Below are 13391 nucleotides of genomic sequence, written 5' to 3'. Positions count from 1 at the left end.
ATCCACCTGTCTCCCTGGCCAGGTGGCACCGTTGGTTGGAGCTCATCCCATACACCAAAAGGCTGTGGGTTTGATTCCCAGTTGGGGCAAATACCTAGGTTGCAGGGTTTTTCCCAAGGAGAGGCACATATGGGAGGCAACCAATTGATGTTTCTCTTTCCCATCAATGTTTCTCTCTCTCTCTAAAAATCAATTTAAAAACATATCCTCAGGTGAAGAGTAAAAAAAAAAAAAAGTACAACTGTCAAAAAGACCCATTTCTCTTCATGTGGTTTTCAACCTAGCACATTTCAACATAAATGAATCTAAGAAAAGAAAAAGACAAAGGTTTTAGGTGACATAGCACTCCAATACTCTTTACTGCCCTAGAACCCTCACTGCAATTTTACTCGTTAGCAGGAACATTTACCAAGCCTGAATAGGAAGAATTAGAGTAAAAATATTGGATACTTCATTTTAATCTTCAGCTTAAGCATGATTTCCGCTCAACATTTTAACTGAAGTTCTGATCATTCTCTTGATATTTTTGCATGCTTAACCTTTAGCCCAGTCTTTGAAAACCCTCTCCAGCTTCTGGCCAAGCAGAACTTTGCCAGTTACTTTGAACTTGCCAGCAAGGAAAGCCTTCTGGGGGTTCATTTTGCCCAAAACCAACTCCATAAAGACAGGTTCCGGGATCGTGAAGACAGTATCCGCTGGGAACTTGGCAGATCCTGGATATATGTCCCCAGAACCATTCTTCAGATCAATGGTCCACTGCAGAATGGTCTTCCCATCTTTGGTGATGTCCAGCTGAAAGATGGCTTTGACTTTGTTTACCATTTGGGCCCCCACTTCTTTGATGTGATGGCTAATGTCCTCAAACACCAGGAGGCTCTGGAATTCGGACAGCTCTAGAGGGTGTGGCATGGCAGGTTCCCGAGCTGAACCCAGGTCCTTGAACTGACCCACCTGAGGTCCATCTCCTGCTTTGATCTTGGGTTGATGGTCAGTTCTCTTCCACATCTCACTGTGGTGGTCCTCTTGACCTTGCCGTCTGGTTTGTGAGCAGCTGTGGCCAGAGTAACATCTGAAGGTCAAATTGTGACATCAGAGGTAAGGCCCAAGCAGGTAATGAGGCTGGTGCGTGTGTGTTGCAGTCTTATTGGCTAAACAGATGCTGAAACATGACATGGGGTGAGGGCTCAGACAGGTCATTGTGAGGCAGATCCCACCACCAACCCCCAAACCAGTCAGGGCTACTGGTCTCCCAAGCTCAGAAAGGTCTGGATCTCAAGATGGGAATAAGGGGAACTCACCCCAGAAGGTTCCTGGTGACATGAGCTCTATCTTTACAGTGCAGGCGCCTCCCAGTAGCAACCTTACCTGAGAGAGCAGTTATTCTGATTCCTTCAAGAGTGGATAATCCTTAAGCAAAAGGCTGTGGTGGGAGCTGGGCTTTCCCTGGCTGCTGGTAGAGGGGAAATGCTTTTAGAGCAAAATAGCTGGTTGGACAAGGGGTCAGCACAGGGCCTGCATCAATCAGAAAGCTCCCAGAAGCACTGAGAGAGGGAGGGCAAATAAAGAGATACAGAAATATCCCTGAGGTGAGCAGAAGATCCTTCTGGTCTTGCATAACAACTGCAGGTAATAACAGTCCTCGCTCTGGCATTGTTCTAGGCACTGTACTCTATTAACGTTTTTAATACTCATTACAGCACTTTGAGGAAGGTACTACTTTTCATTCCCATTTTACAAATAAGAAAACAGGCAGGGAGAAAAGAAGTGATTTGTCCAAAGTCACACAGCTAGTAAATAGTGTAGCCAGGTCTGAACAGAGGGAGACTGGCTCTGGAACCCACTTTTAGTCTGTCTGATGCTTTCTCGGGATTAGGGTGAGGGGGTTTTGGCAGGAATGTCACAGAATCACTCTCGTGCCCTTCTCAGGGCATATGTCAAGAGGTATGTGGTGTTGATATGTCCCATGGCCGGTTATGTTGACCTTGATCACTTGATTAAGGTGGTATCTACCAGGTTTCTCCCCTGCAGTTACTGTTTCTCCCTTTGTTGTTTTTTTTTTGTTGTTGTTGTTTTAAATATATTTTTATTGATTTCAGAGAGAGATAGAAACATCAATGACGAGAGAATCACTGATTGGCTGCCTTCTGCATGCCCCTGACTGGGGATCAAGCCCATAACCCAGGCATGTGCCCTGACCAGGAATCGAACCCCGATCTCCTGGATCCTAGGTCGATGCTCAACCACTGAGCCAGGCCGGCCAGGCATGCTTCTCCCTTGGTAATGAATAAGTACCTTGTGGGGAGATACTTTGAGACTTTGCAAATATCCTGTTTCATATCATACTTCAGCCCAGTCCTTTCTGCATCCACCATGGGCCATCAGTGCCATAGGTGCTAAACGGTCATTTCCTATTCCTATCGCTCCCTTCGGTTTTAACAATTGGAACTCTGCCGTAGGAAGAGCTGCCCCTCCCTTCCTTTCCCCCCTCCCCCATTTCTTTATTTGTTCAATTATGTATTTGTTTCAATATGAACTTGTGGATACTTATTTTATTCTGTGGATCATAATCTATTATCATTATTTATTTTCTTGCAAACTGTCCCGGATTTGGTCATCGTGAGCTCCATCAAGCTGGCGCCTGTGTCCTTTCCTAACCACACTGCTTTAGGCGGGAGTGAGGTGCACTAAGGGGGGCTGCTGATAGCTCTGTTCTGTCCGGGAGGAATGCAGACACCAACAAGGGGATTGGCACATTTCCCTTGGTACATGATGGGTGAGCTGGTGTTATCTACACGGAGCAGTTAACCAAAACCCAGTGACCTCCGAAAGCAAGTCCACCGAGACCACTAGGTATGGACAATACCTGCGTAGAAAATTTAAAATGAAGAGGCAGGCAATTCCCTAGTAAGTTCACTATGAGCAACCGTCAGAGAATGGGCCCCATCACCACCCCGTATTTGCTTTCCCCTCAAGAGGGCGGGATGTCTTTTCTGAATAATTCATATAGGTCCCCAGCTGGGCCGCCACTCCTGCCTTGGCACGTCAGAGGGGACACAGTCCCATAGTCCATACATGTTGCCCTCCTGTTTCTATCTTTTATAAGTGGACAGCTCCACCTTTAAAGGGAGTAAGGAGGTGAAGAGAGGCCAGGAGTGATTTGGGGAGAAATCACTTTGAAGGAAAATCCCTCCTTGAAAAAAGCAGAGAATGGAGACAGGCCCTGTCCTCTAGGAAATGCAAGTGTTCTAGCCGGGGTTGGGGGCGGTGTAAATCCAAGGAGCCTTGTCATAGGGCATAATTTTGCCTAATATTCTTTTTGTGCTTCAGTTTCTTCTTTTTTCCCCTCAGGTTTTGTTGGGGTTTTTATAACTCAAGCTGGGGGATCTCTCAGCTGCCCTCGCTCCCTCCCAAGCCTCTGTGCCCTGGTAGAATGAATACATCCCGTCAGTATAGGTAATAAAGACTCTGCTTTAATGGCCAGCTTTGTGACCTATAAGCAAAGAGAATATTTAACATTGTAGGTGCCAACGCAGGCCAGCTTGAGTGTTATAAAATAGCCTAGACAGCAATAGCTCACTTTTCCCGGAGGGTAGAATGAGAGGCTGTCAGAACCCGGTGGCCAGCAGAAACTAGAAGTTTAGACAGAGAAGATTGTGTAAATAAGAAATTTGAACATAAGCACTGAGACCAGGACTGCTCAGAATTTTCTGAAATAAGGAAAATATTAGGTACCTGTGACCACTGGCCACCTGCAGCTGTTGAGTACTTGACATATGGCCAGTATGACTGAGGAACTGAATTTTATTTAGTTGTAATAAATTAAAATAGTCACGTGCTATTTTCCATCAGCATCCTGGGAAACAACCCTAACATCATTCTAACCACCACAGGGATGTTACCTGGGCATCTAGGGGATGCTGCCCCCATCTTTAATCACCAGTTTACACCAAATGCATATAAAAATCCCTTCCTAAAACCCCCGTTTAACCCACATGTGGAACAGAGACCAGCTCCCATTGGTGGGATGTGAGCCATATGTGAGGGAACCTCATTTTGGGACAAAGCAAAAAGTCTAAAGACACACATATGTACTTAAAATAATACTGTTACATTTATCTTTGAATAGGACATAAGCATGCCCAAGTAGATGATTATTGGGTAACTTCGAAGTTAAATTGTATAACATACGATTGCCAGAAAGCCAAGACATTTAACTCCTTACAGCCTTCCAAATTGTCCCTGATGGGTAAAAGATGTCTTCGTTATCAATTACCTCAATAATGCTGTGTAACAAACCACCCCCATACTCACTGACTTTTGCTCATGAGTTAATGGACCAGCCGTTTAGGATGGATTCAGCTGGTGATTCTTCTGGTCTCCTCTGGGCCCACTCACAAGTCTGGCAGTTGTCTAACTGTCAGCTGGGTGCCTGGGCCATGTGACACTAATTCTCCCCCAGGCTAACCTAGGCACACTGTCATGGTGAAGGCAGGGCGTGAGCAGACAACCTCAACCACGTGAGTGCTTTTCCAGCCTCTGCTGACACCTACTAGCCCAAGAACATACAGGGGCAAACCCAGAGTCTCAGTGGGAGGGCACTGCCAGGCTACAGGGCAAAGGGTATTGCCATGGACTGAAAGTCGTGTCCCTCCACAAACTCTATGTTGAAACTCTTCCCCCCAACACACACACACACACACACAATGTGATGATATTGGGACAGGTGGCCTTGGGGGAGGGGTGTCATTGGGATCAGATGAAGTGAGAAGAGTAAAGCCCTCATGAAGGAGAATAGTATCCTCATAAAAGAGTCACAAGAGTCCACGAAGAGAGGACACAGTGAGAGACTGACAGCCTACAACTTGGAATGGGACTCTCGCCAGAACCCAGCCAGGCTACCACCCTGGCCTTTGACAGCCTCCAGAACTGAGAGATAAATGCCTACTGTTTATAAGCCACTTAGTCTTTGCCATTTTTGTTATAAAAGCCCGAGCTGACTAAGACAGAAAATTAGTTCTGAGATGTGGGGTCCTGCTATATAAATATCTAAAAATGTGGAAGCAGCTCAGGAACTGGGCAATGGATAGAGGCCAGAGGAATTTTAAGATGCATGCTACAAAAAAACCCTACATTTCCATGAACAGAACTTTAAAGGTCATTCTGGTAGAAACTCAGAAAGGAAAGAGAGCTGTAGAGAAAGCTGCAACCTTCTTAGAGAAAAGCTAAGTCAGCCTGAACAGAATGTTGATAGAAATATGAACATTCTGACGAGGTCGCAGATGGAAACGAGGACTGTGCTGCTGAAAACTGGAGGAAAGGAACCTCATTATAAAGCGGAAAAGAACTTGACTGGCTTGTGTTGGTGTCCTGGTGCTTTGTGGAAGGCAGAACTTGGAAATGACAAAATTGGACACCTAACTGAAGCGATTTCTAAGCGAAGTGTTGAAAGTGCAACTTGGCTCTTCCTGGCTGCTTATAGCAAAATTCAAGAAGAAAGAAATGACTTAAAGGCAGAACTGCTAAGTAAAAAGCAAACAGACCTGGAAGATGTGGAAATTTCTCAGCCTATCTACATTGCAAAAAATAAGTGCACTAAGAGTATGGCCAAGCGATCATTGAGAGTGAAATTCATATGAGTGCAAACCACGCATGGACTTAATCAGCCACCCCAGAAGGAACACTGCCTGTTTGGACTGAAGGGGAAGAGGAGGGAGGGAGGGAGGGAGGGACGGAGGGACGGAGGGACGGAGGAAGGGAGGCCATGAGATTTCTTGGATTGTATAGGATCTATCTGAGCTATTTAGAGCTATAGAGCTATTTGGCTGAGAACATGCTCATTCTCCAAGACAAGGAAAGAATCATCCTGAAGTCAGTTCAGAGGTCACCAAGACTGCCTCCTTAGGTTCAAAAGTACAGCCGCCTTGCCTCCAGCCCGCCAGATGGCATCTGCCCAAAGCTGTAGGGATGGGACCACCCAGCAGCCCTGGGGTGAGAGCCTGCCTGTGCGAGCTAACAGGGCAACACCTCTGCCCTAACAGGTCTAGAAGGCGAGACTGCCACCCCTGGGGGTCCGAACAGCAGAGCATAGAGCCAAAGAGCATGAAGCTCAAGCCTGACAATCTCATAAAGGAAGTTATCTCCCATTAAAGCCCTGAGGCAGGGCTAGAGTGACCTACCATGGGGCATGCTCAGCACTGAGGGGTTTCCCCAGACACAGGACCTTCGGTGCTAAAACGGTGGAAAGTTCCAGGCAAACAGGGACAAATTGGCTGCTATTCCAGGGTTGATTCCTTGAGCAGCTCACTTTGTCTCTGATAAAATTCCATCAGCCAGAGCAAGTCACACAACTAATCCAAATAATCACAGACCTCCGAACACCCAGATCAGAAAATGGAGCAACCACCTCCAACTCTTCATCGCTGCAAGAGATTCGGGAGCTGCTTTGGCCCCAGGGTCTAGTGACATGAGCTCGAACCCCTTCCCAAAACCTCTGTCTGGAGGGCCTCTCCGTGTCCTCACCGTGCAGGACAAACCTTGAGTGTGCTCCTACCGATTCAAGTGAACTGCTCTGCAGTTGCGTCTGCAGCTTCCCTCCAGGTAGGATCCCAAGGGGACGATTACAAACATCTGGCCAAGAGAAGGAATACAGGGCACTTGTTTGTCTGCTTTAGGAGAAGTCAATTAGGGTTTCAATTTCCACTGTTAGGTGTCACCTTTTTACAATATCCTGGGGGTTAGAGGTGGCAGCCCTGTGGGCAGAGGGAGAGGAAAAAGCTTATCGTCTAAAAAGCGAGGGAAGGCTTCAGAGATTAAAGGACGCCCTCTGGTTGCCTGAGTTCCCCAGAGCTCTTGGTTTCTATTTTGAGCTGAACACTTGGCTTTGCTTAGAGTCTCCAGTGAGCCTTTTTAGCGTCCCTGCACCGCTTTCTACCATTTTGCAAAAGGGGATGTAAGACTGGCTGCTGGGTACTGCGCGTGAAGTGCACCGAGGAGCTCGGCGGGAGGGAGGTTTCTTGAGGGGAAAGCTGTCGGCATGTTTTCCCCTGACCTCCGGATATTTTCAGTGTCTGCTACCCCTCCTTAGGGCATCTGGTCCTTTCTCAGAGCAGATAGGCCAAAGCCGGGATAAGTGGAGCCAAGAGGATCCCTTCTCTTGCCTCGGATGCAAAGGAGGCCTATTGAGTTGAGTGATGAACGGTTACTGTTCACTTGCTAACCCTTTGTACCCTGTTTTCAGGTGAAGGAGCACATTGTTGGCACCCCTGAAAAGTGAAACACTCCCACTCATTTCTACACTCACTGGTGCTTTGTCACGATTTCAACATGGAGGGAACATTTTGTCCACAAAACCCTTCCTCCACTGAGTTGGGTGAGACTTTGAGGGCAACTCGAGTTTCTAAAGTTAGATCATAAATCACTCTCCTGATAGGAGGATGTTGTTGCACCTAAAAAGACCCCATCTGTTCATTGTCCTCAATTTTAAAATGCATCAAAAATAAGATGGATTGATGCATTCTTTAAATTCTTTTAAAAACTTCCCTTTTCACCTAGGTCCTGTCTAGCTTATGTTTTGCAAGTTTAGTCTTACCCAAATAATCTCATTTAATTGTATTGAAAGTGGTCTCCCGATTCCGGCATTACTCGGCGCTCTCTGGCCTTCCCACTTCACAAACCAGCCCACTTGATGCGCGTGACTTTACCCATGACATTGATGAATGTGCTGTCTGGAGCACAGACCTGTGGCATTCCCCTAGCAAATTCCTGTGCAGAATTTACCCACCACAAACCTCCTGGCAGCATTCCTATCCTCTATAATTTGTCAAACTTTAACAACAGCTCATAAGGTCAAAAGAGCATCTTTATTTTTTTGCATACCCCGTGATGGCGTCTTAGGCCTCCCGCTCCCATCCTTTACATATTCCTAGTCTACACAAATTGTTCCAGTCGCCGTTCTTTTGGAGAAGACAGAGGACAGGAATTGAATGGTTCTGCCTCTTCTGGAGCCAGACTGCCTCATTCAAATCCTGGTTCCTTCCCTTAGTAGCTGTGTGCTCTTGGGCAAAGTACCTAATGGCTCTGTGCCTCGGCATCTCATCTGTGAAGTGGGGATTCCAATAGTACTTTCCTCATGGGGCTATTTTAACTATTAAATGTATGAGCACATGAGACTGCTCAGAACAGCCTCTGGCACATAAAGAGCACTAAAGAGATATTACCCATCAGCAGCAGCAGCAGCATTGTGGTCATCGTCATCATCACCATCATCACCACCATTATCATCACCATCATCACCACCATCATCATCACCATTATCATCACCATTAGTTATCACCATCACCATCATCACCATTATCATTGTCATCATCACCATCATCATCATCATCACCATTATCATTGTCATCATCACCATCATCACCATTATCATTATCATCGCCATTGTTGTCATCACCATCACCATCATCATCACCATCATCATCACCGTCATCATCACCATCATCATCATCGTCACCACCACTAAATTGTTGCTGATGTCATTACTACTATTATTATCACAGTTTCTCCAAGCAGTGGAGCCACCTCTTGCTTGCACTTTTTTTGGGGGGGGAACTGAATATATTTTTATTTCTTTTCCTCTACTTGCCCTAGATTTAAGTTATTCTTCCTTCTTTAGTTTCCTAAGAGAGCAGCTTAGATTATTCACTATAGCTTTCTTCTGTTCTAATATACACACATAATGCTATAAATTTCCCTCTAAGCACTGCTTTTACTTCCATAAGTTTTAATAAGCTGTATGTTTATTTTCATTTAGTTCAAAACATTTTAAAATTCCTATCAAGACTTTGTTGACCCTTGAATTACTTAAAAGTGTTGTTTATTCCCCAATTACTTGAGGGACCGCCAAATGTTCTTATTATGATTCTTAGTTTAATTCCACTGTGGCCTGAAAACTGACTCTGTAAGATTGCGAGTCTTTAATTTGCTAAGGTATATTTCACGAGCCAGAATGTGGTCTATCTTGGTAAATGTTCCAAGTGAGCTTGAGGAAAATGTGTACTCTGCTGGTGGTGGATGGAGTGTTCAGTAAATGTCAATTAGATCGAGTTGATTAATAGTGCTGCTCAGGTCAACTTCATCCTTACTGATTTTCTGCCTGCTCGACCCATCAATTACTGGCAAGGAGATGTGGAAGTCTCCAACTGCTAGAGTGGGTTTGTCTCTCTTTTTAGCTCTGCCGGTTTTGCCTCATTTTGATGATCTGTTGTTAGATGCATCTAATGTTATGTATTCTTAGAGAACGGACGCATTTATCATTATATATGGCCCTCTTTCTCCACAGAATTCTACTTGTTCTGATGTCTGCTTTGTTTGAAATTAATACAGCTACTTCGGCTTTCTTTTGATTAGTGTTAGCATGATTCATCTTTCTCCAGCCCTTTACTTTTACTCTTCAGAGTCTTTATATGTAAAGTGGATTTCTTATAGAAAGCATATAGTAATTTCCCTAGAGTTTAAAATGTAGATCCATCTAAGTCCATCTTCAAATAATACTATACCACTTCACAGGTAGTGAAGGTAACTTATGACAAACTATTTTCAATTCCTCCCTCCCAAGCCTTGTGACATTACTGTCATTCATTTCACTTATCCATATGCTACAACCGCCAAATACATTGTTACTATTATTACTTTAAACAGGCATCTCTTAGAGACCAGGGCAGGGTCTTTAGATTTGTTTCCAATGCCAGCAGCCCTGTTTTAGAGAGGACAGTGAGATGTCAGCTCCCTCAAGTAGAAAGTTATTCCTAATCCTCTGAAAAGCATGACTTAAACATTTTCAAAGCACTTAGGATGTATAGCCCTGTGCTAGGTGCCCTGGGCCATCAGGTAACCAAAGAACTCAGACGTCAGCCACTCTGACCCCATCTTACAGATGAGCAAACTGTGGCCCACGGTGGGGAGGTGGTCCCCCAGGGGGCTATTCTGGAGGAAAAAGAAGCTACAGACAGCCAGACCTTAGACTGAGGCCTGTACTGAAGGAAGGACAAAAATGGAGCAAGAAAAGACATTATTATCTTAGTCCAACAAAAACAGAATAGCAATAGATTGCAGAAAGGTACATTTCACTAACTGAGTTTGACAGCTGTGCAGTGGTTTCATAAGAGGAGGTCCCCAATTCTTAGGAGACGCACGCTGAGGTTCGCAGGGTTGAAGAGCTGCGAGATGTGCAACTTACCCTCAGATGGGAACGTAACTTACCCGCGAAGGATCAGAAACAGATGTGCGCGTGCACAACAGGGCGAGGGAGCGATGTTAAGGCAAGCGGGCAGGTTAGCAAGAGACAAATCCGGATAAAGGATATAAAGGTATCTCTGCACTATTCTTGCAACCTTTCTGAAAGTTTGAAATTATTTCCAAATAAACGGTTTAAAAAGTAATCCTTTAAACCCTGTATTAGAACAGGGTGTAACCCAACATTCCTGGAAACGCAGATATTTTCCTCCATATTTATAGGGTCTTCGTATCACTGGTTCAAAAATGCCAAATAGAGTTTAATTTTTGTTCACATAGAGCTGCTTTTCAGAGAGGTGGGTATACTCAAAATGGGTTATAATCCTCCGGGGGGGGGGGGGGGGGCTCTGGAATAGCCTGTGTAAGAGGATGGCCCGCTCTGTTCCCAGGCAAGTGGTGGCTGGATTTGGATCATAATTATGGCCGGGCCTTGCTCTCACCCAGAGCACAGCTCGGTCTGGCTCTCTCTGGGCCGCGCCCTGGCCCTGCACAGGGGGGTCTGCTCTTTCCCTGCCTTATTTAGAAGCGTCCCTTCTTGGGAAGCAGTGAGAAGTGCAGGCAGAACATTCTTTGCTGTCAGTCATCCACGTGGCATTTCTGTTCTCCCGTTAAGCAGCAGTCGCAGCACTGGCCGAGCAGCCGGGGACCGGGAGCAGAGGACTGATCCTCACTCCTGCTTTCCTTGCAAACCCCGGGCCCCAGGTGTGGCTTCCAAAAGCTGTGGGCTAGGGTGAGATCAAGGAGCGAAGGGAGTGCGAGGGGCCTGCCCGGGGCCCACAGGCACGCTGCCGCTTCAGTTTCCAGGTTTCCCCAGCGCACGTTGACGCAGGTGCCGAGAGGACCGAACCCCAAACATCAAAAATCCCAGTTTCAAAAAGACAGACTCCAGGCGCCTCAGAGGAGGATTCCCGGGAACATCCTGGAGGAGATGGTTACACAGACGGTGTGAGCCTGTGGGAAGAACACAGCGATCGCCGGAGCCAGCACGAGCTCCCAGCAACACGGGCTGTGCGAACACGTCCCACAGGACCCCTTTTAATTAATGAAAATAAATAAAAATCTCCCCATGCATAAGGCGGCTCAGAACTTCTGCTCAAACACTAACAGCTCCTGTCATCACTGTGCGCTCCTGAATGGTGTTAGAAAGCTTCACCTTGTATCAAGTCAGCATCTTGACACAAGGTGTGGTTTTAGGGGGGGCGTAGTGGGTAGGAATTAACTTTGTTATCAGCAATTGTCAGCTTTCAACCAGCAGCAGCTATCCATCTGGAGTTCTGAGGGTGGGCTTGCCCCCTCCTCAGTGCTGTCTTCTTCAAGGGGACACATTGTCTTGTCCTTCCTGTTGACTGTGTGACCCTTAGCTGGGAGGGAGGAGGGCTACAGGACCTAAAGAGGGCGGAGGAAGCAGCAGGCCAGCAGGAATGGGAGCTCAGCCATAATTCAGCGAAGGGGAAAGACCATCACTCTTTCTTCTTGTACCAAAGCTTTATCAAGGTACTAGCACCTTTGCCTCCTGTCCGGGGACTTCAAGGGCACCCAAGTCTCCGGGTCAGCGACGGGCAGGGCCTAAAACACATTAGGAAAAGCTGGGAGGACAGCTCAGGAGGTGGGCCACCCCCAAAAGGGAGAAGACACTGTCTATACGCATTGGACGGTGGACCCCAATGCTAGGTGGGAACTATGAGTGTGGCCTTATGTAAGAAAGGATCTTTGCAAATGTCATCAGGTTAAGAATTTCAAGATGAGATCCTTCTGGATTTAGGGCGGTCCCTATATCCCATGACAGGTATCATAAGGGAAAAATAGAGGGAGAATTGAGACACAGACATAGAGGAGGCTATGTGGAGACAGAGGCAGAGACTGGAGTGATGTGGCCACAAGCCAAGGACTGCCAGGAGCCACCAGAAGCTGGGAGAGGCAGGGAAGGACCCTCCCTAGGGCCTTGGTAGGGAGCACAGCCCTGCGACACCTTGATTTTGGACTTCTGCTCAAGTCAGCATCTGTTAATGCAACTTACACCTGCTGCTCCTAGTTCTGTTCCTCAATCCAAGTGTCTTGTCTGTGTCTTTCAAATATTCAGAGTTTGGTGTTTTTCCCTGTCAGTGCTCCTTCCGTTAGGGTTTTTAGACCCTTCCGCAAGCTGACCGTGTGGCACTGCTCACACTCCAATTTGTCTAAGTCCCTTTGAAATGAGATCCAGGAACCAGACTGTGGGCCACGAGGGACTTTATCATATTACCACCATCCAAACACCAAGCACGTCAGCTCTTCTCTCTCTGCCATCTTCATTAGCCATCACCACAAGGACAGCTGTTCAACAGCATTACCTGGTGCTGAGACAGGGCAGTGGCAGGGAAATGAACGACAAATCTGTTCAGCAAGTCCACAGCCTTACAGCTGAGTTTTCAAAACTGTAGATTCAAGTAACTTGCAAGTGAATTTGAATTCACTCTGTAAAAGCCTACTTAGATAACAGAAACAGAGAAGCTGTCCATAGAGCTGGGGGAGCTGGCCGGGGGTTTGCCTCTGGATGAAATGATTTCAAATCCAGTTTAAACCATCATGGATTATCCTGGACCACCTGTAGCAATTCAGAATAAAGCAGTCTGGCAAACTCCTTCCAACTCCATACTCTAAGTACCTGAATGTACACTGGAGACGAAATTTGAGCTTTTTATTTTTTCCCACATTTTCTGTGTTTTTATTTGAAGTAGACAATTGGGTCAGACTAGAGGGACTGAGTTATTATAAAGGTCACAGACAGAGTTTCAGCATTATAACAATGTCAAATAATGACTCTTCTATAGGTAGGCAAGGAGTATTTTCAGAGAGGTTAATTCTGTTAATATAATCATTAATAAATTAGAAATGTTATATAAATATATATATTACTATTGACATCAAATAATGTCAAAAATGATCACTATAGCTATGGCAGGTTAAAGTGAACTGAGAAATTCTTTGGCAGAATGTGGTTTTTTCTTGATATAACTGTGGAGATGTTGGCTTGGGCATACGGACAACCATGCAATTCCAGGGAAAAGGGCATCTCTATGGTCTAACATGCCGAGGCCTTACTCCCACCTCCCAAAGGTGGATAC

General features: G+C 46.0%; 1 protein-coding gene across 1 annotated transcript; it reads right to left on the bottom strand.

Annotated features, from left to right (window-relative positions):
• Positions 1 to 534: 534 nt before the first annotated feature.
• Positions 535 to 1005, bottom strand: SCP2D1 (SCP2 sterol binding domain containing 1; the record flags this gene model as incomplete). The annotated part of the gene is made up of 1 exon (XM_081148339.1): positions 535 to 1005. The coding sequence occupies one exon, from the start codon at positions 1003 to 1005 to the stop codon at positions 535 to 537; it is 471 nt and encodes a 156-aa protein (XP_081004465.1).
• Positions 1006 to 13391: the final 12386 nt, after the last annotated feature.

Source organism: Miniopterus schreibersii (genome assembly GCF_964146895.1).
Source record: "Miniopterus schreibersii genome assembly, chromosome: 10".
NCBI lineage: Eukaryota > Metazoa > Chordata > Mammalia > Chiroptera > Miniopteridae > Miniopterus > Miniopterus schreibersii.
Note: the sequence above shows the minus strand (reverse complement) of the source record. Positions and strands in the feature narration are given on the sequence as shown.